Source organism: Artemia sp. Qi Xiang Cuo, chromosome 15 (assembly GCF_049724085.1).
Source record: "Artemia sp. Qi Xiang Cuo chromosome 15, ASM4972408v1, whole genome shotgun sequence".
Lineage (NCBI taxonomy): Eukaryota > Metazoa > Arthropoda > Branchiopoda > Anostraca > Artemiidae > Artemia > Artemia sp. Qi Xiang Cuo.
The window spans coordinates 48,341,277-48,368,486 of record NC_142808.1 but is presented as its reverse complement, the minus strand read 5'-3'; the positions used below and the strand labels follow the sequence as shown (position 1 = coordinate 48,368,486).

Below are 27,210 nucleotides of genomic sequence, written 5' to 3'. Positions count from 1 at the left end.
ATATAGGAGATGATAAGACCTGATATTAAATGCGAATTAAAATGCCTTTTCCGATTACCCTGGTAGAGGTCAGATCAGAAGTGAACGCGTCATGCATTTCATTTCCCAACATTACAATAGGGATTAGATGCAAATATGCCCGCCCCGATTCCGCCAAGCTAACAAAGCTAACCTTTGCCATTGAAACAATTAGTTAAAGTCTGCACCTTCCTCATTCATACTATTCTTTTGAAAATCGATTTTCGATGATTAATTGCCAAACAGAGGGTTTGACAAATGAAAAAAAAAATGAATGAAATATGGAATTAGATCAACATTTAAAGATTTTTGTACAACATTTTTAGGATTCAAGATGTTAGTTTTCGTAAGTTCAACCTCGTATTCATTGGCGTAAGTGGGTATGCCACATTGGAAAAATAAATAAACATAATTATCTGCCATGGGCGCCCATATGGGGGCCAGGGGGGACTCGTGCCCCCCCATGGCTGAATGATGCTGCCTTATTTTTATACTTTTGTTCTGAGATTTCTATTATATAGCATTAAAAGTGCCAATTAGACGAGGTTTTCCCCCCCTGGAATTCAGCTTATGGGCGCCCATGTTATCTGCATAGTATTTGATGAAGATAATTTCTTTATTTAGGTTAGGTTCTTCGAAAACATTCCCTCAATTTCATGTGCATTGTCTGTTTTGGTGCTTTTAACCCCCCCCCCCCACACACACAAACTTTTGTTGCAAAAGGAATATTCAGGTGGGCACACTTGCATAAAGACCATCCATCAATCCAAACCCAATAGCGTTTAATGGAAAATCTCAGTTTGTATGAGTTTATACCCCTTTTTGCATTCTGAACAAAACGCAGAGAGAAATGTCTGCATGCTTAGCGTTGGCACGTATTCATTACGCAAGAATTTATTTCGAATGAGTGAAATACAAATGGGAAAAAAATCCAAAAAAAGTATATACCATAAATAAACAACTAATTATGAAAAATATCACAAAAAAATGCGGGCTTGAAAGAAACACCAGTTTTGACATCCTTTCTCCTGCAAATGAACAAAGCTAAGATCTGAATATTTGCAATAACAAGCGACATGAATCTAAATAGTAAAAACTACTCAAGACATTCAAACAAAAACTTATCAAAGTAATATATTAGTGAAGCATTATTAAAAATCTATGTTGCCAAATGTCTTATAATCAATTAAAAAAACATCACCGCATTGATGAAATCAAAAATAGAAATCTTTCTTTTCTTAAGGCATTTTGTTCTATTTTTTTTTTTTTTAATCTTGATTCTCACCCGCATTAGTAATGGGGTTATGTCTTAGCAGCAATCTTGGAAGACAGGGGGTATAGGGTTGAAGTGGTGACAGTACGAAACTAACTTAGATGGATTTGGAGGTTGTCTTGCCCTTGCTTGTTAAAAAAAAAATAATACTCATTTTTTACTATAATGTTCCATTGAAAATTTCCAGTTCAGTTTTTAACAAGCAAAAAGGTTTTGAAAATTTTTGGGTCAGCGTGAAGTACGGACAAAGATAATAGAGAAAAAGGGAGAGAGAAAGAGAGGTGAGGAGCAGGGGCGGATCTTGAGGAAAATCTAGGAGGTACTGTGACAAGGTCGTTGATGACCGAAATCTTGGGGGCCCAATCTGAAAAAGGTGCTAATAATTGACCAAACTGACAAATTTATTCTAATAAAAGAGTGAAAAAAAGAAATAAACAGGGAAAGAGGGCACCAGAAAAAAATTGGGGGGGGGGGGGCAGGGTCCCTCCTGTCCCCTGGATCCATCAGTGGCGAGGAAGGAAGAAAGAAAATGAGACAGAGTAGGGACCGTCCTCCCGCTATCCCTTTTTGCGAGAATATGAATAGTGGTTTTGTTTCTTAGCTTCCACTTTATCGTCGGGCAAACATATTGACGAAGCTGAAGAAGCAGGATTTTTACTTTAAAACGTATATTGTTTACTCGCTTAAAATTAAAATATTATTCTATTTTTAAATTTTAAAATCACGTTATTTAAAATATTTAAACAAAACATTTTATTTTTAATAGCCTGGGGAGGAAACAATTGTAAAAATTAGCAATGGAGCCTGATTAGGAGCATTGCTTGACTTGACCTGAGGTTATGTTGAGGAGTTGCTCATGAACAACGTTGGACTGAAACTCGCCTTGAATCTCAGTAGATTCTCAAATCCTTGCTTATTCTTTCTTCGGAAATGCAATAAACCCGAAACCTTGAAAAAATGGAAACCCTACCTTCTAAAGGTAAAATATTTTATCTGCTGTCTGCATAATTGGTATACAAACACAGCACAGGCATTACAGGGTATACATGAGTCTGTGCCTCAGACTCTCAGAATGCACGCACTCTGATTTAGAGTACAGTTCTTTGACCCATCTTGTTTGCAAAAATACTGCTGAACACTGAACTCTCAAGATGCATCTTTTATAAACGGACAAAAGACTGTTAGTATCTTAGTTTTAATTACTAATTTATGAATTTAACTGTGTACGGAAGCTGTTCCCTGATTTTTATGGCCTTTTCTCGTGGTAATTTGCTCAATGAAGCATATGTCTGAAAGAGTCTACGCTTCATTAGATTTGGTCTGCTGCGTTTCTCGAGATGGGGCGAGGAAATCAAATTGAAAAAGTCATTTCTTATCACTGATTAGATAAGCTTCGAATCAACGATGTGGATATTCTTTTTCTCTGATTGGATCAGACATTTATTGCCAGCATGCGTTTTAAACAACAATAAAATATGTGAATGCAGATAACTTTTTAAGGTGTCTACAATGACTATTAGTCACCCGAGTCTACAATATAAATACATACAGTAATAGAATTGTGTCTTAAAAATTGGACACAGCAGCGCTAGTGTCATCGAAGGAGTTGGTTTTGGTTTTAATAAATATACATAAATATCACATAAATAATTTTCTTAAATTATGTCTCATAATATAAATTTCTAATAATTATTATTTCTCATAAATGATTCTCATAGTAATCACATAATAATTATCACATAAATAATTATTTTGGTTTTAAATAATATACATAAATATAAATATACATAATTAGTTAGAAGTTTTGGCTGGGATTTCGATCGGAAGACTTTGGCTGATGCAATTAATTTTTGCGTACACGCGAAGGCAGAGTCAAAGGAATGGCTTATTGAAACTTATGGCTAAATTGCTTAATGGCTTAATATTATGGCTTAATGGCTTACAGAGTCTTATTAAATGGCTCAGTCTAAGTCATTATGTTCTAAAATCATTCAGTAGCCAAGATAGGTGCTTGTATTACTGTATATATTGCTACTGTGCCTGAGTCATTCAATAAGAAGAAATGATGTGGCACTAGACTCTATAGTCCAAGCCGGCAATGTTGATCTCCGTTTCATGGCCCTTCGGCTAGGAATTTCAAAGGGGGGGTTGGGGACCAGCCAACCTGTACTTTCGCGCACCTTTCCTGTTTACATTCTCCAAATTAATTATTTGTTAATTAGGCACATGCGAAGGGAAAGATCGACTTGTGAAAAAAGGTCTTTAGATTCTCCGTAACACCAACACCCTTTTATGAAACCTTGTCTCAGTACTAAATTTATAAAAAAAAGCAAATATTGTAAAAAGTCAAAAATGGATTAAAAGGAAAAGAATGCCGCATCAGACTCTATAGTACAAACTGGTAGTTCTGATCGCCATTTCATGACATTTCCCTCATGATGTGAAATTTTAGGTGGTGGGGGGAGGTGCAGCCATCCTATGCTATCGCTCATTGATTTCTGTTTCATAGCATTTTATTCAGGAAGTGCAATTTTGGGCGGGGGCCTGCCAATCCTATGCTCCCAATGAGGCGTGTGCTTCAATATAGAAAGAAGGAATGCATTTGCCGTCCCAAGTTAAAACTTTTACAGCAGCTTTAATTTTAGGGTCTTGAAAACATATTAAACTAAACTTCATATGAAATAGTCTCTGGTGGTTATCTAAGTGGTAAAGACATAATAGAACTCACGTATACCTAGGGTTTGAAAAAGGCTCATTGGAAGTTTTAAAATGAATTTATTGCCATTGAAGTAATTCCATTTTATTTAACTTAGTTAAAATATATTACATTTTAAATAATTCAAATTGAATTACCTTTAGTTAATTTTTAATTTAAAACATGTATGTACATTAAATTCATTTTAGTTATGAACTTATTTCAAATTTATTAGATTCGTGGGCCTTTAAACATAACATCTTCAGGTTTCTCATTTCTGTATTATTCTTTTTGGGATTTTCGTAGCAATGCAGTATGGAGAAGCTCCTGTTACTACTAATGAATTCAATTAATTGCACTACCAGGTCACTAGTAGCCTACCCAACATAATTACACACACCTCCTTCGACCCACTTCACTCCTTCTGTTCAGAGTTTTACTCGTTGCTCCCTTCCCAAAAGCTCCTTGTTGTTAATATATTCTTGTGACCTCTGGCCATCGTATTTTATTTTACCGTTATTTTTGAAGAATTAAATTAAAAATTATAATGTTGTGCTGCTTCATTCCATTTCTTTAATTTCATCGCCAAAGTAAATTTGATTTACTCAATAAATTTGAGTCAAATTTGAGTCTTCATTATAAAAATGGTTTGTTTTAAGTTCTTGCACCAATTTACTAAAGGTTTAGCGCCCTTTTTGTGGGCGCAAGGTTTGAATTGAAAATTGACCTTCAGATGACGAATTGTTATGTGCATGTTATATGTTCAGATCTACCAAAAAAGTAAAATAAATTAAAAAAGGTCTAATGACTGAAAGAGGATTTAAATTCTATAAAACATATGAGTTAATTCGAGTAAAATTGATTTAAATAAAATTAAGTAACTTTAATTGAATTTGATTCACAAAAGAATATCGAATCAAACCATTTTTTGTTATAGAAAAAAGGTGTTTATTGAATTTCTTTGCTGAAACTCATTCAACGTTTTGCGCCCTCTCATTGGTTTCCTAATTGATCTTCAAATAAAGAATTACTTTATCTAGTGTCTGTTTAGTTCTCACAAAGAAGCTTTGTTTGAGTATGCCTATCTTTGGAAAAAAATTCTTTACTAATAACAAAAAAAAAGGATTAACATTCTTTAAAGCATTTGAATGAGCATATTTTCTTTAAGAGGATTAGTTTCAAAAGGATTCTTTTGTAGAGCCTTGTCAAATTTCATTTATTATAACCAAATAGTACCAGAAAGATAACGTTTAAGTTTGATAAAAAAAACAAATATGAAAAAATATAAAATAGTTATAGAATAATATGAAATAATATAAAATAAAATAAAAATAGTGCATAATAATATAAATAATAATAAATATGTTTCAATAATAAATAAATAAAGAAAATAAATCCGTCGTTTTATGTAAATAATTGTTAAGACTGCAAGTTTGCTTTTTTTGTTCTTTGTTCGTGATGTACTCCACTTTTTGTTGTTCATAGCGGGTAATAAATAAATTATCATACATATATATATATATATATATATATATATATATATATATATATATATATATATATATATATATATATATATATATATATATATATATATATATATATATAAAGAAAAAAAAAGACATATGAGTTACCCATGCAAAAAAGTGATTTTTCGTGTTTTCAAGGGGGGTTATAAATTTGCCCTATTGAATTTTTGGCAATATTGATTCAAGGGGGTGCAGTTTTTGTTTAAATCCGGCTGAACTTTCGAATAATGAAATAAGCGTATGAGAGAGTCCTACTGTAGAAGTTTTACGCCCATAAAAACAAAAATGTGGAATTTTAAGTTTTTTTCCAAGAATAATTCTAAGATTCGTGTTTATTATTTCTTTTCCTTCTGTAGTGATTTTATCGAATAAGTGATCGTAGAAAATACGGAGAGAGATTATTTGATCGGAATGGGAAAATTATTTGTGTATTTTTAATTGACTACCACATTGGACAAAAGTTTGCCTCCCCCAAGGCCCATTCTTTCGCCAAAGTCTTCCGATACAAAAATTTAGATAGTCAATTTTGGTTCAAAATAGACGAAATATTTAATGGCTACGTTTAGAAGATAACTTGACCTCTCAACACCCACGGGGCAATGGCTACAAGCTTTAAACTTCGCCTATTGTTTACATATTTTATTGGTTATTGGGAAGGTTACAGATATTTTTTCGAGGAAAGTATTTTCAGTGGGGGAGTGGTAATTTTATACAGGGAGATTTTCACATTGGAAGGGTATTTTCTGGAGGTGAACTTTCTAAATAAAATTTCACACGAGTGATACTTTCCCTAAATTAATAGGTAAATATCATTTTAACTTTTCAATCAAAGTGAGTTAAATTCGAACCTGCATTAGTTGAAAAACATTCAGAAATTCAATTAAAAAAAAGAATTAACTGAAATTATGGAGCGGAATTACAACCTAAAACGAACAGAGATTATTCCGTTTATGAAAGGGACTGTCCCCTCCTCAACGCCCCGCTCTTTACGCTAAAGTTTTTTATTATACTAAAAAGTAGAGTTGTGTCAAAGAGTCAAACTTTAAAGTAAAGAGCGGGGCGTTGAGGAGGGGACAGCATCTTTCATTTACGGAATAATTTCTGTTTGTTTTAAGTTTTAAGTTTTAATCTCAGTTTAAATTTTTATTTATTATTTAATTTCTGTAAAAATCAAACAACTTAGTATGATAGTACTTTTCAGACTTGATGGTACTTTAGATAATGGCTCGTAAGAAAAACAGTGTGGTTTTAAGAAAGGTAGAGGATGCGTCGACCAAAGTCTTAGGTTAACAATTGCCTGAGTTGTCAAACGTCTTATAGGTTAATAAATAAAAAAAACAAGTTTTTTTAACTGAAAGTAAGGAGCGACCAAACTTAAAACGAACAGAAATTATTCCGTATATGAAATGGGCTGTCCCCTCCTCAACGCCTCGCTCTTTACGCTAAAGTTTTTATTGTCTAAAAAAGTAGAGTTGGGACAAAGTCAAACTTTAGCGTAAAGAGCGAGGCGTTGAGGAGGGGACAGCCCCTTTCATATACGGAATAATTTCTGTCCGTTTTAAGTTTTAATGTCGTTCCTTACTTTCAGTTAAAAAACTTGTTTTAATATTTAATTTTTGAACGTTTTTGAATTAATGCACGGCTTGATTTTGGCTCACCGTACATGAATAATTAAAACAACATTTGCATATTAATTTAACTTTTATTTGGTTAAATGGCTTTCTCAAAACTTGTTTAATTTTACTTCCGAACGTTTTTATTAGTAATAAATATACTTAACTTACGAATTAACTTACACAACGAACTTTTATATTCATATACTTTTATACTTATATTAGGGGGTTCACCCCCTAGTCAATACCTTGCTCTTTAAGCTAAAGTTTGAATTTTGTTCCAATTCTTTAAAAATGACCCCTTAATTACAAAGGCCGTTAATTAGAATAAATAGCTCTTATGAAAAGTACAAAAAAATTTTTGGCTTAAAGAGTTTGGTATTGACTAGCGGGTGAACCCAATCATATACGTAATATTTTCTGTTCGTTTTAGGTTTTGATGTTGCTCCTTACTTTCAGTTGAAAAAATTGTTTTTTTTTAATTTCTGATCTGTTTTTAAATAATGCTGGGAAATCCGGCGCCCCCTTCATAGCAATGTCCCTTCCCTCATGAAAAGTTCCTTCATGGAAAGATCCTCCCACATAGCCCTCGACCCACCCTCCCTCCCCCACTACCAGAAAAAATCCCCCCCGAAAACGTCTGTATGCTTCCCAATAACCAATACTATATGTTAACATTGGGTAAAGTTCATAACTTTCAGCCCTCCTCCCAGAGATTTCGGGGGAGATATTCATCTTAAAGGACATAGTTATCATATTTTCGACCATGCTGAACAAAATGGCTATCTCAAAATTTAGATCGGGTGACTTTGGGAATAAAATGAGCGTGGGAGGGGGCCTAGTTGCCCTCTTTTTTTGGTCACTTAAAAAGGGCACTAGAACTTATAATTTTCGTTCCAAGGAGCCCTCCCACGATATTCTAGGACCACTGGGTCGATACGATCCCCCCTGGAAAAAAAACAACAAATAAACACACATCCATGATCTTTCTTCTGGCAAAAAGTACATAATTCCACATTTTTGTAGATATGAGCTTGATACCTCTACAGTAGGGTTCTCTGATACGCTGAATATGATGGTGTGATTTTCATTAAGGTTCTATAACTTTTAGGGGGTCTTTCCCCCTTTTTTCGAAAATCAGTCAAATTTTCTCAGGCGCTTAACTTTTCATAGGTAGGACTAAACTTGATGACACTTATATATTTAAAATCAGCATTAAAATCTGATTCTTTTGATGTATCTATTGGAATCCAAAACCCGTTTTCTAGAGTTTATGTCATAAAAAAAAGATTTAAAGGAAAGGGGACTTCATGGGAATGGTCGAAAGACGGAGGCTTTGAATAGGTTCAGATGGAGGAGGAGCGTGTACAGCTGTCTTGGTCTGAAGCTGTTTGCTGCTGCAGTGTGGTTTTTGTAGTAGTAGTCACATTCTAGAAATTAAGGTTGAAATAAGAGAGTCTTCTGTAAAAAATTTTATTTTGAATCTATTTTAGGTGTATTACTACCCCAAAGGGGCAAGAAGTAATGCTTTTAAGTAATTAACAGTTGTTTGAAAAAACAGGTATTTTTTATTTTCTATATTTTATTTTTATGTAAATTTATGTGCTTTAGGCTGTGATGGCGCAAAAACATCAGAATTCCAAAGTGACTATTTTTCCTTGCAACTAGCGTGTCAAATATGCGAAGATGTTGAAACATTAAAATTTCAATATATCTTTCGAACATTCACTGTCGTTTGTTTAAAAGTTCCCTAAGCTCAAAGGTCAGGGGAATGTAATCATTTCTGACTTGAAAAATTACTTTGACCCGGCTAATGGCAGGTTGTTCTCAGCTTGCTAAGATGGGAATAGCACAATCTAGTAGTTCTTTACATATATTTATCAGCTATAAAGGTGTATTCAATTTCAAATAATACAAATTCTCATTTAGAATGACAAGTGAAATATGTAATTGTTTTTCTTAGCTGCTTATGATGTATAGAAAATTTTGTTCTAGAAAAGCCACGATTCTAATTAAGGTAACGAACATCTGCAACTTCTTGTATTTTTGTCATTATGAGCATCATTTTCAAATTTTTGTGGGATACAGACTTTGAGTTGGGGGGTTGTTGTTGTACGGAGAGATATTCAAAAATTGGGCTCCCGATTGATATTTCTTCCTTCTGTCCCTGTAATTAGTGCAAATTTCGACATTCTTCAGGGTCAGTTGCTCTTTCCTTGAGCAAAATTAAGTTGAATGTTGAAGTCAAACTTAGTACGAACACAAATTATTACAAACAGGAGTTTGACTACTATCCGCTTCCCCATCCTCTAAACGTAAAAGTATAAACCCTATTGCGTCATTGGTATTTTACTAAAAACTGTATGTGTTTTGAACAGTTATTGAAAAAAAAACAATAAAAATAAACTAAATAGCCTATTTGATACATAATAATATGAATTGCTGATAGCTCGATTCTGTTTCATTGTAATTTTATTTTTCAATGATGTAAATATATAAGGCAATAATTGTGATACATTTTTTTTTTCAGTTCAGAAACGTTTCAAAAACAAACAAATTTAAAATGAACAGAACTTCTTATTTCAAATTAGCTTGCAAACTATTACTTTTTTTTTAACCTTTATCGTACCCTGCTGCGACAACTCAACCCCAAAAAACACGAAAAAAAAAATTAAAGATATACAAAATAAAAGTAAATATGGTACTATGGAAGTAAAAAAGTTGTTTTTCGAATAATTAAAAATCTCCGACTTCAAATACGCACATAAAATAGATAACTTAAATAGAAAAGTTCTGAAGACCAGATTCCATGAGACACCATCATTAAAAATGAACCTGTGTCCGACATTTGACCGGACATAAATATGGCTAGGACGACAAATGGTATATTATCAAGGCCGTATTAGTTTTTATCCGACTAAATTGTTTTTATCCGACTCGTAAAAACGCAACTAAAATGTATATAAACAAATTTTTGAAGTGTTTTTTTACCCTCCCTCCTGAAAAGAAATAGTCCCTCCGCGAACAAAAATTTTGTTTACGGCCTTGTATATTATATTCTACCTACATTTTGGAAAGTCTGCCGGTTATCCCGATAGATCCTGGTTATCGAGGTACATGCACAGTAATACATTGAAAATAATTTTATTTAAAAACTTCTATTTAAAATATACTTTAGACGTTTAGCTAATTTCTTTATTTATTCCCTTTTAGGTACGAATCCGTGTGAGCTGGCTTGTCTGGCTGAAGGAAAGAATTTTTACTACTCTTTTGGAAAAGCGGCTGATGGCATTACTTGTAGTCTAAATAATGGAAATACAATTGAAAAGGGTGTTTGTGTCAACGGAAGATGCTCGGTAATACAATTAATTGTAATCTTATTTATGTGTAATTTAATTTTATTATGTTAAGTAATCATTTGAGTTAATATTCGTGTTTAATATGTTCAAACTGTGTTTTCGTCTGTCCTAATTGATCTAATATTTAGCAGCATCTTGAATGAAATAATCACAACAATTTAGTTGTGAAAAGGAGGTTTCTTGGAATAGGATATTTATGGGAAAAGGATGTAAAAGGCGGTTTATGGGAAAAGGAGGTTAACCTCATTTTCAAAATGAGATTTATGACTATTTTTGCTAAAATCAAATCTTTTTATTTTACGCTTGGTATACAGGTGGTCTTCCACTTTCGAACAGTTTGCTATTTAGAGTGTTTTTTCGTTTTTTTTTTTTTCAATTTGACTTCCCATTTGTTTTTACCAGAGCTATATCTAAGATTTTTTATACGAGAGATGGGGTGTTATACCGGAGGAATGTTTGTTAAGGGAAGGGAAAGGGTTTGCCAGAAGGATGAGTTTACCTCTCTTGTATGGTGCCTTACGGTCTCAAATAAGTTTCTTTTTCAATCCTGTTTTTGAGGATATACGATTTTGACAATTCTTTCAACATTTTAAAATGCAGTCTTTGGTACATTTACTTTTACCTCCCTCTACTTTGGAACATTTTTTGAACTCCCCCTACTTTGGAACACACTTTAGGAACCAATTATGTTCCAAAGCTGAGGCCTGCATGCATAAGGTTCATTCCATTCACTGATCATGGCAGAAGTGTTGTAATTAAATCCTAAAATTTCATTTTTGTTTTTTATAACTTAATTTAATCTTGTTATGCTCAATAATAATTTCGATTGATAATTTAATTTCTATGTAAAATTTTCAAACTATAATTTCATCCACATTTTATTTCATTTTTTAAAAATTAATTATCTTGCAATATCGTAAAAAATCATGATGGAGAATTTTTTGTTTGAGTGGTAGTCGGGTGGCCCTTAGGGAATTTCTTTTTAAATAGAGTCAAGCTTTCTGTCAAAATTCAGAATGAACTGATTGCAGCAATCCAGTATCTCCTATTCAAAAAGAAACTTCTATTTAGAATTTAAACTTTCTGTCACATTTATAATGAAATGATTGCAACAATCCAGTAGCTCTTATTCAAAAAGAAGTTTCTGGCTATACTCGGAAGTTTAGTTATATTAAGGTGGTACAGGTGGCACTTGTGAAGCTTCCATTTAGATGAAGCCAAACTTTCTGTGAAAATTAGCAGCAGTGAACTGATCGCAGCAATCCAGTATCTCCTATTCAAAAAGAAACTTCTATTTAGAATTTAAACTTTCTGTGACATTTATAATGAAATGATTGCAACAATCCAGTAGCTCTTATTCAAAAAGAAGTTTCTGGCTATACTCGGAAGTTTAGTTATATTAAGGTGGTACAGGTGGCACTTGTGAAGCTTCAATTTAGATGAAGCCAAACTTTCTGTGAAAATTTGCAGCAGTGAACTGATCGCAGCAATCCAATATCTCCTATTCAAATGGAGGTTTCTGGCTATACTTGGAAGTTTAGCTATATTAAGATGGTAGTCAGGTGGCATTTATGAAACTTCTATTTAAAAGTCAAACTTTCTGTGAAAATTTCGAATGAAATGATTGTTACAATCTAGTAGCTCTCATTCAAATTAAATTAAAAAAAACAACAGTTTTTTCAACTGAAAGTAAGGAGCAACATTAAAACTTAAAAAGAACAGAAATTATTACATAAATAAAGGATGTTTTCCCCTCCTCAACACCTCGCTTCTTACACTAAAGTTTTATAGTACTTTTAAAAAAGCGTCTCATTGTTCTAATTAAAAGGCCGTTGTGTTTCAGGAGTCATTATTAAAGAATTGGGACCCAATTCGAACTTAGTGTAAACAGCGACGTGTTAAGGAGGGGTAATCCCCTTTATATACGTAATAATTTCTGTTCGTTTTAAGTTTCAATGTTGCTCCTTACTTTCCATTGAAAAAACTTGTCATTTTTATTTAATTTCTGATTGTTTTTTAAATAATGCCGGGAAATCTGATCCCACCTCCACGGATAAACTTCCTCCCCACGGAAAATATCCTCTAGAGAATTCAATCCCGGTGAAAATTTACCCCGGACAATTACTCTTAACCACTCTGCGCATAAAATTGAGACGGAATAGAGAAAGCAAGACATATAAAAAGAATTTTGTATAAGAACTCTGGCAAATTTCCCCGTGGCAAAACCCCCAGCAGAATAGTTGCCCCCCCCCACACCCAAAAATGTATGACTAGCATCCCAATAAAAAATATTTTGCGCAAACAATGAGCAAATTTTATAACTTAAAAACCTTTCCCCTAGGGCTGTGGGGGGTCATGTTATACCCAAAGGCATAGGTATTGGGCCTTTCAACTATGACGAACAAAATGGCTATCGCAAAATTTTGATCGGACGATTTTGGGAAGAAAGTGGCGCGGGAGGGGGCCTCGTTGCCCTCCATTTTTTTGTCACTTAAAAAGGGCACTAAAACTTTTAATTTCCATTTGAATGAGCCCTCTCCCAATATTCTAGAACCAATAGGTCGATAAGATTACCCCTCGGAAAAAACAAGAAAAAAAACAAACAAAAAAAAACCCAAATAAACACGCATCCGTGATCTTTCTTCTGGCAAAAAATATGAAATTCCATATTTTGCAGATAGGGGCTTGAAACCTATATAGCAGGGTTCTCTGATACGCTGAACCTGATGGTGGGATTTTCATTGAGATCACTTGACTTTTAGGGGCTGTTTCCCCCTTTTTTTCAAAAATCAGGAAAATTTTCTCAGGATCGTAACCTTTGATGAGTACAATTAAACTTAATGAACTTTATATAGTTGAAATCAGCATATAAAGCCGAAAAATTCTGTTTTTTAGAGTTTCGGTTACGATTGAACCGGGTTGCTCCTTACTTAAAGTTCGTTACCACGAACTGTTTGAAAGAGGTTTCTGGCTATAATCGGAAATTTTAGTTATATTAGCGTTGCAGTCAAGTGGTCTATTGTTTTCTGAAAGGCTATATTTTTTACACAAATGTAAGATTTACCATTCAAATAGATAGAAATCTAGAAGCAAAGACAATATAATTCCAAATTATGAGCATCTGTATCATACTCTCGAAATTTCTTGTTGCACGGCCTTTGGTAAACGCGTTTGTAAATATGAGACTTTATAACATATTTCAAAAACCAAACAACATTTTAGAAAATACAAGATAAAAAATTGACTTAGGTTAATGTTTTTATTTTAAGATGATGCCCACTTTAACAATAAAGTTTCATGTACATCATTTGAAATTGTCATCGACGTTCTTTTGATTGTGACCTATCGAATTATTCTAAATAACCCTTCTTTAATTTTTTTTTCTTTTTTGAATTGATAATGTCCATAGGCTAACTAAACAAAATCCCTTTACACGAAATCCTTTTGTTTGTATAAATAAATATACCAAAGGTGGAATCTAACTAAAAAGCCCGGCTAGCGCAGATGATAATACATCATACTACCAATCTCGGCGCTAGGGGGCTCGAGCCATACGTTTTATTTTCCCTTCGTTAAAAAGTGAAATAATTTAGAATATTTTCCTTTTTTGGATAAATGATTTAATCTAGAATAGACTTTTACACACACAAATGCATAAATAATTTGATTAAAGGGGATAAAGGGGGAGTGTCTTTGTTCTTTGTAAATGAGTTTTTCCGAAGTTATAGTTTTGGTAACTTTACTTTGTTTCGTCTCACGGCAGACAAATCGAATTGAAACCTTCAAGAACTGTATTCTTGGGGGAGGGGCTGGAGGAGAAAGATGATTTTAAATTTTGTGCATGAAAGGTAAAACTTTGTCTGGCCATAATAAAAGAATATACGCTACCGTTTTTGTCTATTTTATTCCAGTCGTCTGACGGGCTTTGCCGCTTGTGAGGTATACTTGATCTTGTCTTAATTTCTGTTTTTATGTGTCATGTCCGATGATGACGACATTGTTCTTTTTTTGTGGTTAGCTTGTTTTTTTTTTAGGTCTAAAAGAGCGCTTTTGTTACTTTGTCAGTCTCATAGCTCAGTGACATGATGATCTGTTATTACTGTAATGAAGGCCCGCATCTTTGTGACAAAAACTTTTATGAAATAATGCTTTTAGCAAATCTTCTGTATAGCGTGAAGAACATGTCATTTACTTTTTTTAGATTGTGTAAAAAAAAGACGAAATTTATGCCATTTGTTTTAACACTACAGCTCGTGTCAACCGGGTGACATGAAGAGTAAACCCTGACCAAGCTACATATTCCGAAAGATCATATGTTAATGACGCTAATAGTAATTATATGATATTCTAATACTGAAGGGTTTTCCACTTTGTCATCAGAGCTCGTTCCTAGGGTTGATGGTGGCCGGGGAAAAATTTAAAATTAATTACAGTACCCCCCCTCCCTCCCGACTCAAATATAAGCAAAAAAAGCCAAATCAAAATGAAAAGTTGGATCAAAGTGGGCAATTCCCCAGCCGTGGCACGCCTAAGCCACGGCAACCGGGAAACTTCCCGTTTGCCCCCCTCCTCCTAGCAATGGCTCTGTGTGTCTTCCTATGAGGATCATCTGGAAGCATTTGGAACATAAGAATGGAGTCAGACAGGTTTTTTGGAGTGGAATGGAATAAATTTATAGCAGTTAAATGAATTACAAGAAAAATTTGCTTGTTTTTGGATTAAGAGTAAGGGTTTTCTGCGGATGACTAATGACATGTTGCCAAAGATTGCGCTTTTCGGCCAGCCGTCTATAGCAAACGAAAAGCATTTCGTCCTCGGTTGGGGTGCGAGGATGTCGTAAGGAAAGATTTAAGGGAAATATGAACTTCCTGGGAGGGTGTAAAGAAGGAGGCTTTGGATAGATTGGGAAGGAGGAGGAGCGTACGCAGCTATTAACCTCAGGCGGTTTGATGCTGCAGTGAGTTGTTAACAGTAGTAGTAGTATTAGTTTTGAACTTCCAGATCGTCTTAGGTCTGGCTGTGCAGCCTGTATCAGGGGGCGTTTATCCCCCTTCCAAAAGACATTTACTTTCAACACAACTTGTTTGTGTCTTTTCCAAACATCCTCTCATTACCATTCCTAAATATTTAGCCTTTGGGCTATTGGTTAGTTTAGCAACGTTTATTGAAAGAGGCTTAATTCTGAGTGACAGAGATCTCAACTTTCTTAGGAATTTTGTGAATCATTACTAAAAGTCCATGTTTACAAGAGAAAAAAAAATCTATACTTGAAAAAATTCCAGAACCTGTGGAATGAGAGACAAATCAAACAAACACGTCCTACATAAATATAAATAAATAGAGGTATGAATGAAAGGCATTTGTCTTAGTCAAAGGTTAAATAATTACCATTAGGTTATTCCAGAAATTTTCCAGAGGAATTTTTCAATTGCACGAAAAAAGTGGTTCGATCCCATTTTTTATGAAAGAAAAGTTAAGATTGTTAAGCCAAGTTTTACAGATGAATGCTATTATATTAACGAAATTGTTCTGTTAGGCCATCCAACTGGGGTCAAACAAAAACAGATTGTCGTTGATTGATGCCGAACGGGGTAGGAATAAGGTTGATATCTTTGATAAAAGATATCAAACAAATTGGAACTTCGTGGGAGGATGTGAAAAGTTAAGCTGTGACTAGATTGGGCAGTTAGAATAGGGTCTGCAGCTGTGGTGATCCAAGGCAGGGCTGGTGTTGCAGTGAGCATTGCAAAAATGTATTGCATTTGTATGCATTGTATTTGTATTCCAGTACATTAACTTTTCGTTTAAAATTGAAACCCCTTTTAATTGTTAGCTTATTTGCAAGAAAAAACCGCTTTGTGATACCCAAAGTGTAAAGCTGAAGTAAGTATAGGGTTAAATGTGTTATTATTTATAAAAAAAATTATAGATTAGTAACTAAAAATAAAATGGTTATTGTTCCCGATTTTGACTTTGTCTCCTCCGAAAAGGAGGAAACGCTGAAAATTTAATTTTGATGTGGGGGGCAAATTAAAAGAGTTCTCTTTTCCTGTGGAAATTTTTGTTTATCTTGTTGATTTGACCAAACAAGATTACTGGTTGAGTTTATTGGTTGAATCACATTGAACACATTTTCTTTTCCTTATTGCCCCGTTCAATATGACAAAGATAAGTTTTTGACTAAGTTTCTAATTCACTGGGAGTCATGATTAAAGCCCATTACTCATAATCTTTTCATTGAATTTTTGGAAGTTTTAGTTCCTATTTTTAGTGTAAAGGCATCCCAAGGCAATCGCTCCATCACTTATGCTCTTTCATATTGCTGAGCATTCTCCTTACCCTTCTTGCGTTAGGTCGAACCTTGAGATACTAATTTCACTTAGTATCGTCGATAAGTATTAAAATTGTGCCTTGAAAGGAGAAGTGACCCACGCAGCCCCTGGGACATGGGCCCCGAATTATTAAATTGGCCCATTTTTCACAGTTACCTTTGAGTAGAAAAGTTAGACGTCTTGCACTTCGTTAAAACCCGAATCATCCAGTGAATTTAAATTTTCAGGATTGGAGGTTAAAATTTGGCCCGTGACGACTCGCCAGTAGAGAGGGGTCAGGAGGTCCGACGCCCACAATACCCCTTCGAATCCCAATCCGGACACTTTTTTAAAAATTCCGACGCCCACACCATATATGGGCATAGAGTCATTAGGGAGAATACGTGGTTAATGGGGTCAATGACCTCTTTTTCCAAGGTCGATTTATTTGATGTTTCTATGTGTAATAGCTCCGGGGCGAAGGTTGCACATGCGCATTGAATTCTAACAGGAACATTGTTATTGATCTAGGACTCTAGGGGGAAGTGAACTTCCGAGAACTTGATAGCGTAATCAAAGTGTGTCAACAACAACAACAACGACATTGACATTCGCTGAGAGCGTGCACTTACAACAGCAGAAACATCGACCGTGGAACACCTATGCTGTCGACCTCAATTCATCTATCGTGAATCAATGATTTCCCTTAGAAACAACAAATTAGTTTCCCCTTTCTTGACAGATCAATCAATCAATGACATCATCTGTCAGACTTTAAAAATTTTCTACTAGAAACATTTCTCAAGGAATAGATCAAAATAATTAATGTCTTTGAGTCGGGAACAACTCTTTTTGTCGAACTCCAAAGTATATTAATAACCAAAGGCCATGGAAACAATTAGGCAAGAAACATCTTAGCGATTAATTGTTTTAGCTCGCGAAAAGGTTTCTTATTAATTTGAAATGCGTTAGCGCAGAGATGCCAATAACAAAGGAACACGCTGAATTTGCGTTTAGGGATTATTTGGGCGAAACCGTTTTAGACAGGTTATGGAACTATTTCGGCGAAACAGATAGAGACATTTTAAAAGAAGATTTTTGAAGAGATTTTAGAAGAGAATTTGAGTGTGGTCGTTATAATACACAAGTTTCATTTGAACAGTGTTGTGAGGTCCTCTAACCCAACCCCAAAGGGTTCCAATCCTCCTACCCCAACCCCGAAGGAAGCCCCCGGTCCTCAAAAGCCCCCCAAGCTCCCAAAGGTCCTCCACCGGTCCCCAAATGTCCCCCAGGCCCCCAACTGCCCCCCCGGACACTCAAAGGCCCCCCAAGCTCCCAAAGGGCCACCGGCGCCCCCCAAGGCCCACCCAGACCCCCAAAGGCCAACCCCGGGCCCCCCAAAGGCCCATCGAGCTCCCAAAGGACCAATGGGGTCCCAAAGGCCCCCCAGGCCCCCAACTGCCCCCCTGGACCCCCAAAGGCCCTCCCTGTGCCCCAAAGGCCCTCCCTGTGCACCAAAGGCCCTCCACCGGTCCCCAAATGTCCCCCAGGCCCCCAACTGTCCCCCCGGACCCTCAAAGACCCCCCAAGCTCCCGAAGGGCCACCGGCGCCCCCAAAGGCCCACCCAGACCCCCAAAGGCCATCCCCGGGCCCCCCAAAGGCCCATCGAGCTCCCAAAGGACCAACGGGGTCCCAAAGGCCCCCCAGGCCCCCAACTGCCCCCACCGGACCCCCAAAGGCCCTCCCTGTGCCCCAAAGGCCCTCCCTGTGCCCCAAAGGCCCCCCAAGCTCCCAAAGGCCCTCCACCGGTCCCCAAATGTCCCCCAGGCCCCCAACTGCCCCCCGGACACTCAAAGGCCCCTCAAGCTCCCAAAGGGCCACCGGAGCCCCAAAGGCCCACCCAGACCCCCAAAGGCCATCCCCGGGCCCCCCAAAGGCCCATCAAGCTCCCAAAGGACCAATGGGGTCCCAAAGGCCCTCCACCGGTCCCCAAATGGCCCCCAGGAACCCAAAGGCCCTCCCGGTGCCCCACAGGCCCACCCAGACCCCCAAATGCCATCCCCGGACCCCCAAAGCCCATCCCCCGGTCCCCAAAGGTCCCCCCGAGCTCCCAAAGGACCACCGACCCTCAAGGGACCCACAGACCCTCAAAGGCTCTCCCCGAGCACCCGTCTTTCGTTGATGTGTGTTGTCTGAAACCTATGATTTGGGATGTGTAGTTTGCTACTTCAGGCTTTTCTGAGCTAAGGTTTCCTAGTATTTCCTAGGTGAATGTTGTCTGAAACCAATAGTTTGGGATGAGTAGTTTGCTATTTCAGGCTTTTATGAGCTAGGTTTCTTAGCCTTTCGTTGGTGTGTGTTGAGTGAAACTTATGATTTGGGATATGTAGTTTGCTATTTTTGACTTTTCTGAGTTGGATTTCTTAGTCTATCATAGGTGTGTGGTGTCTGAAACCTATGATTTGGGATGTGTAGTTTGCTATTTTCGACTTTTCTGAGCTGGATTTCTTAGCCTTTCATAGGTATGCGTTGTCAGAAAATTATGATTTGGGATGTATAGTTTGCTATTTCAGGCTTTTCTGAGCTAAGGTTTTCTAGTATTTCGTAGGTGAATGTTGTCTGAAACCAATAGTTTGGGATGAATAGTTTGCTATTTTTGACTTTTCTGAGCTAGGTTTCTTAGTCTTTCGTTGGTGTGTGTTGACTGAAACCGATGATTTGGGATATGTAGTTTGCTATTTTTGACTTTTCTGAGCTGGATTTCTTAGTCTTTCATAGGTGTATGTTGTATGAAACCTATGATTTGGGATGGGTGGATTGCTACTTTTGACTTTTCTGAGCTGGATTTCTTAGCCTTTCATAGGTGTTTGTTGTCTGAAACCTATAGTTTGGGATGACTAGTTTGCTATTTTTGACTTTTCTGAGCTAGATTTCTTAGCCTATCATATGTGTGTCCTTTCAGAAAATTATGATTTGGGAGGTGTAGTTTGCTTTTTGGACTTTTCAGAGCTAGGATTCTTAGTCACTCATAGGTGTTTGTTGTCTGAAACTTCGAGTTTGGGATGAGTAGTTGGCGATTTCAGACTTTTCTGAGCTAAGGTTTCTTAGTATTTCGTAGGTGAATGCTGTCTGAAACTTATGATTTGGGATATGTAAATTACTATTTCGGGCTTTTCTGAGTTGGATTTCTTAGTCTTTCATAGGTGTGTGGTGTCTGAAACCTATGATTTGGGATGTGTAGTTTGCTATTTTCGACTTTTCTGAGCTAGGTTTCTTAGCCTTTCATAGGTATGTGTTGTCAGAACATTATGATTTGGGATGTGTAGTTTGCTATTTCAGGCTTTTCTGAGCTTCGTTGGTGTGTGTTGACTGAAACCGATGATTTGGGATATGTAGTTTGCTATTTTTGACTTTTGTGAGCTGGATTTCTTAGTCTTTCATAGGTTTGTGTTGTATGAAACCTATGATTTGGGATGGGTGGATTGCTACTTTTGACTTTTCTGAGCTGGATTTCTTAGCCTTTCATAGGTGTTTGTTGTCTGAAACCTATAGTTTGGGATGACTAGTTTGCTATTTTTGACTTTTCTGAGCTAGGTTTCTTAGCCTATCATAGGTGTGTCCTTTCAGAAAATTATGATTTGGGAGGTGTAGTTTGCTTTTTGGACTTTTCAGAGCTAGGATTCTTAGTCACTCATAGGTGTTTGTTGTCTGAAACTTCGAGTTTGGGATGAGTAGTTGGCTATTTCAGACTTTTCTGAGCTAAGGTTTCTTAGTATTTCGTAGGTGAATGCTGTCTGAAACTTATGATTTGGGATATGTAAATTACTATTTCGGGCTTTTCTGAGTTGGATTTCTTAGTCTTTCATAGGTGTGTAGTGTCTGAAACCTATGATTTGGGATGTGTAGTTTGCTATTTTCGACTTTTCTGAGCTAGGTTCTTTAGCCTTTCATAGGTATGTGTTGTCAAAACATTATGATTTGGGGTGTGTAGTTTGCTATTTCAGGCTTTTCTGAGCTAAGGTTTTCTAGTACTTCGTAGGTGAATGTTGTCTGAAACCAATAGTTTGGGATGTGTAATTTGCTATTTCCGACTTTTCATAACCGGATTTCTTAGTCTTTCGTAGGTGTGTGGTGTCTGAAACCTATGATTTGGGATGTGTGGGTTGCTATTTAAGGCTTTTCTGAGTTGGATTTCTTAGTCTTTCATAGGTGTGTAGTGTCTGAAACCTATGATTTGGGGTGGGTGGATTGCTAATTTTTACATTTATGAGATGTATTTATTAGACTTTAATATGTGTTTGTTGTCTGAAACATATAGTTTGGGATGACTAGTTTGCTATTTTTGACTTTTCTGAGCTAAGTTTCTTAGCCGTTCATAGGTGAGTGTTGTCTGAAACCTATGATTTGGGATATGTAATTTGCTATTTCTGACTTTTCATAACCGGATTTCTTAGTCTTTCGTAGGTGTGTGATGTCTGAAACCTATGATTTGGGGGTGTGTGGGTTGATATTTTTTGACTTTTCTGAGCAGGATTTCATAGCTATTCGTAGGTGTGTGTTGACTGAAGCCTATGATTTGGGATGGTTAATTTGCTATTTTTGACTTTTCTAAGCTAGATTTCTTAGCCTTTCATAGGTGTGTCCTTTCAGAAAATTATGATTTGGGAAGCACACAAAAACTTACACATGCACACAAAAACTTACATGCACACAAAAACTTAAATGCACACAAAAACTTACACACACACACACACACACAAAAAACTAAAAAACACACAAAAAAGAAAAAAAAAAAACAAAAAAAAAAAAAAAAAAACACACAAAAAATTAAAAAAAAAAACAAACACACACAAAAACTTAAACAATAACACAAAAAAACACACACACACATTCACAAAAACTTACACACACACACACTCACAAAACTTACACATACACACACGAAAACTTACACACACACGCCAAAACTTACACACACAAAAACTTACACAAGCACACGAAAACTTACACACACACACACACACGAAAAAAAACACACACACACGACAAAACTAACACACACAAAAGCTTAGCCACACACAAAATTACACACAAACACACACACACACAAAAACTAACACATTCACACTAAAACTTACATGCACACAAAAACTTACATGCACACAAAAACTGACACACACACACACACACAAAACTTACACACACACAAACACACGAAAACTCACACACACACATACTCAAAAACTAACACAAAAAAACGATATTACACACACACACACACACACATGAACAAAAAATTAAACATGAAAACAAAAAAAACTCATACACACACACGCCAAAACTTACACACACACACACACACAAACACAAAAACTTACACAACAACAAAAAAACTCACACACACACACGAAGACAAAATTACAAACAAATAAACACACACACACACACACACACACACACAAACTTACACACACGCAAAAAAACAAACACAAACATCTACACCACAACCACCAACAAAAATAACCCACAACATATCACTCCATAACAACAACACAAAATCAAACTAAAACACTCAAGATAAAACAACATATATATAACACAAAAAATATAAAACAATCACACTCACGAGCACCCTCACAACCACCAACACACACACACGCACAAACACACACATACACAAAACTTATATCCACACGCAATAGCTTAGACACACAAAAACTTACACACACACACAAAAACTTACACACACGCACAAACACACACACACACACACACACACACACACACACACACACGAAAACTCACACACACACTCCAACACTTACACACAAACAAAAAAACAAACACACACACACACACACACACACACACAAACTAACACATGCATACGAAAACATACAAGCACACACAAACATAAACACACACACACGAAAACAAACACACACACGACAAAACAGAAAACCAAATAAGCGAAGACACACAAAAAATTACACACACACACACACAAAAAAAATAAAAAATACACGCACACACTAACACACACAAACACAAACAAACACACACACACACAAAAAAACACACACACACACACACAAAAAAACAAAAAAAAACACCCACGCAAAAAATTACACACACACACACAAAAACTAACACACACACACGAAAACATACGCACACAAGGTTAGGCTAACCTAGCCTAACCTAACTTAGCCTAACCTAACTTAATCTATCCTAACCTAACTTAACCTAACCTAACTTAATCTAACCTAACCTAACTTAACATAACCTAACTTAATCCAACCTAACCTAACCTATATGCGCGCGTACGTAGGCTAACCTAACCTAATCTAACTTAATCTAACCTAACAATATTTTTTCTGATTTTGTGTGTTTTCGCAAGAAAATAGCTTGTCTTTAGCAAACTTAGCCATAGCTAGTTGAAACTCTGCGTATATATCTTCATTTCAACCTAATTGCGTAGGTACTAGAGGAACATTTAACATTTTTTTTCTGATTTTGTGTGTTTTCGCAAGAAAATAGCTTGTCTTTAGCAAACTTAGCCATAGCTAGTTGAAACTCTGCATAAATATCTTCATTTAAGCCTAATTGTGTAGGTACTGAAGGAAAATTGAACATTTTTTCTGAATTTGTGTGTTTTCGCAAGAAAATAGCTTGTCTTTAGTAAACTTAGCCATAGCTAGTTGAAACTCAGCATAAATATCTTCATTTTTAGTCTAATTGTGTAGGTACTAAAGGAACATTTTTTCTGATTTTGTGTGTTTTCGCAAGAACATAGCTTGTCTTTAGCAAACTTAGCCATAGCTAGTTGAAACTCTGCATAAATATCTTAATTTTTAGTCTAATTGTGTAGGTACTAAAGGAACATTGATAATTTTTTCTGATTTTGTGTCTTTTCACAAGAAAATAGCTTGTCTTTAGCAAACTAAGCCATAACTAGTTGAAACTCTGCATAAATATCTTCATTTTAGTCTAATTGTGTAGGTACTAAATGAACATTGATAATTTTTTCTGATTTTGTGTGTTTTCACAATAAAATAGCTTGTCTTTAGCAAACTAAGCCATAGCTAGTTGAAACTGTGCATAAATATCTTCATTTTAGTCTAATTTTGTTGGTACTAAATGAACATTGAACATTTTTTCTGATTTTGTGTGTTTTCTCAAGAAAATAGCTTGTCTTTAGCAAACTTAGCCATAGCTAGTTGAAACTCTGCATAGATATCTTACTTTTTAGTCTAATTGCGTAGGTACTAAAGGAACATTGATCATTTTTTCTGATTTTGTGTGTTTTCACAAGAAAATAGCTTGTCTTTAGCAAACTTAGCCATAGCTAGTTGAAACTCTGCATAGATATCTTCATTTTTAGTCTAATTGCGTAGGTACTAAAGGAACATTGATCATTTTTTCTGATTTTGTGTGTTTTCACAAGAAAATAGCTTGTCTTTATGTGTGTGTGTGTCTGTGGGTGTTTCTGTGCTTTTGTTTGTTTTTGTGATATATTGTTTGTTGGTGAGTTTTATAGAGTGGGATTGAGATAGAGATATAGATATATTGAGAGATTTCTAGGTTAATGGTTGGTTTGAGTTGGTTGGGGTTTTTGTGTGTGTAAGTTTTTGTGTGTGTGTAAGTTTTGGCGTGTGTGTGTAAGTTTTCGTGTGTGTGTGTGTGTGTAAGTTTTCGTGTGTGCGTGTAAGTTTTTGCGCGTGTGTGTTAGGTTTTGCGAGTGTGTGTTAGTTCTTGTGTGATTTTTAGTTTTTTTGTGCTTGTTGTTTTGCTTGTGTATTTATTTGGTTTTGTGTGTGTGTGTGTGTGTGTGTGTGTGTGTGTGTATTTGTGTTTGCGTTTTTAAGCTTTGGAGTGTGTGTGTGTGTGTTAGTTTGTGTGTGTGTGCGTAATTTTTAGTGTGTGTGTGTGTGTGTAATTTTTTGTGTGTGTGTGTGTGTGTATGTTTTTTTGTGTGTTTAATTTTTTGCGTTTGTGTTTTAGTTTGTGTGTGTGTGTGTGTGTTTGTGTCAGTTTTTGTGTGTGTAAGTTTTTGTGTGTGTGTGTGTAATTTTTAGAGTTTGTATGTAATTTTTTGTGTGTGTGTGTGTGTTAAGTTTTTTTGTGTCTAATATTGTTTTTGTTTTAGTTTTTTCGAGTGTGTGTAAGTTTTAGTGTATGTGTTTTTCAGTTTTTGTGTGAATGTAAGTTTTCGTGTGCATGTGTTAGTTTTTGTGTGTGTGTGTGTGTGTGTGTGTGTTAGTGTTTGTGTGTGTGTGTTAGTTTGTGTGTGTGTGTGTTAGTTTTCGTGTGTGTGTGTGTAAGTTTGTGTGTGTGTGTGTAAGTTTTTGTGCGTGTGTGTAAGTTTTTGTGTGTGTGTGTAAGTTTTTGTGTGTCTAAGCTATTGCGTGTGGATATAAGTTTTTGTGTGTTTGTGTAAGTTTGTGTTTGTTTTTGTTTTTGTGTTTTTGTGTGTTTGTGTGTGTGTGTTTGTTTGTGTGTGTGTGTGTTTGTTTTTGTGTGTGTGTGTGTTAGTTTTTGTTTGTTTGTTTGTGTGTGTGTAAGTTTTTGTGTGTGTAAGTTTTGGCGTGTGTGTGTGTAAGTTTTCGTGTGTGTGTGTGTAAGTTTTGTGTGTGTGTGTGTGTGTGTAATTTTTTGTGCGTGTGTGTGTTTGAGTTTTTGTTTTAATGTGTTAGTTTTTTTGTATGTGTGTGTGTGTGTGTGTAAGTTTTGTGTGTGTGTAAGTTTTGGTGTGTGTGTGTGTGGTTTTGTGTTCATGTGTAAGTTTTTGTGTATGTGTTTGTGTGTGTGTGTGTTAGTTTTTGTGTGTGTGTATGTTTTGGAGTGTGTGTGTGTGTGAGTTTTAGTGTGTGTGTGTGTCTGTAATTTTTTTGTGTGTGTTTGTGTGTAATTTTTTGTGTGCATATAAGTTTGTGTGTGAATGTAAGTTTTCGTGTGCTTGTGTAAGTTTTTGTGTGTGTGTGCGTGTATGTTTGTGTGTGTGTGTGTGTGTGAGTTTTGACGTGTGTGTGTGTTAGTTTTCGTGTGTGTGTGTGTGTGTAAGTTTTCGTGTGCTTGTTTAAGATTTTGTGTGTGTAAGTTTTGGCGTGTGTGTGTCAGTTTTAGTGTGTGTGTGTTTAAGTTTTGTGAGTGTGTGTGTGTGTAAGTTTTTGTTCGTGTGTGTGTGTGAGTTTTTTTGTGTTCATGTGTAATTTTTTTTGTGTGTGTGTGTGTGTGTGTGTGTATTTTTTTGTGTGTGTGTAAGTGTTTTAGTGTGTGTGTTTGTTTTAGTGTGTGTGTGTGTGTTATTTTTGTGTGTGTGTGTGTGTGTGTGTGTAAGTTTTTGTGTGCATTTAAGTTTTTGTGTACATGTAAGTTTTCGTGTGCATGTGTAAGTTTTTGTGTGCTTCCCAAATCATAATTTTCTGAAAGGACACACCTATGAAAGGCTAAGAAATCTAGCTTAGAAAAGTCAAAAATAGCAAATTAACCATCCCAAATCATAGGTTTCAGTCAACACACACCTACGAATGGCTATGAAATCCTGCTCAGAAAAGTCAAAAAATATCAGCCCACACACCCCCAAATCATAGGTTTCAGACATCACACACCTACGAAAGACTAAGAAATCCGGTTATGAAAAGTCAGAAATAGCAAATTAAATATCCCAAATCATAGGTTTCAGACAACACTCACCTATGAACGGCTAAGAAACCTAGCTCAGAAAAGTCAAAAATAGCAAACTAGTCATCCCAAACTATATGTTTCAGACAACAAACACCTATGAAAGGCTAAGAAATCCAGCTCAGAAAAGTCAAAAGTAGCAATCCACCCACCCCAAATCATAGGTTTCAGACACTACACACCTATGAAAGACTAAGAAATCCAACTCAGAAAAGCCTGAAATAGCAACCCACACATCCCAAATCATAGGTTTCAGACACCACACACCTAATAAAGTCTAAGAAATCATGTTATTAAAAGTCTTAAATAGCAAAATACAAATACAAAAGTATTTGTTTAAGAAAAAATTAACATAATAAATAATAGAAAAACTTAGCTCATAAAAGCCTTAAATAGAAAACTTCACATCACAAATCATAATGTTCTGACAACACATACCTATGAAAGTCTAAGAAACCTAGCTCATAAAAGTCGAAAATAGCAAACTACACATCCCAAATCATAGGTTTCAGACACTACACACCTATGAAAGACTAAGAAATCCAACTCAGAAAAGCCCGAAATAGTAATTTACATATCCCAAATCATAAGTTTCAGACAGCATTCACCTACGAAATACTAAGAAACCTTAGCTCAGAAAAGTCTGAAATAGCCAACTACTCATCCCAAACTCGAAGTTTCAGACAACAAATACCTATGAGTGACTAAGAATCCTAGCTCTGAAAAG

General features: G+C 35.8%; 1 protein-coding gene across 1 annotated transcript in view; it reads left to right on the top strand.

Annotated features, from left to right (window-relative positions):
- LOC148943767 (ADAMTS-like protein 5) overlaps positions 1 to 27,210 on the top strand; it is a 184,833-nt gene that overhangs the window by 55,708 nt on the left and 101,915 nt on the right. Inside the window, exon 4 of the mRNA XM_089101232.1 lies at positions 10,342 to 10,484. Coding sequence (XP_088957358.1) covers positions 10,342 to 10,484 — 143 coding nt within the window. The remainder of the gene's footprint in view (positions 1 to 10,341; positions 10,485 to 27,210) is intronic.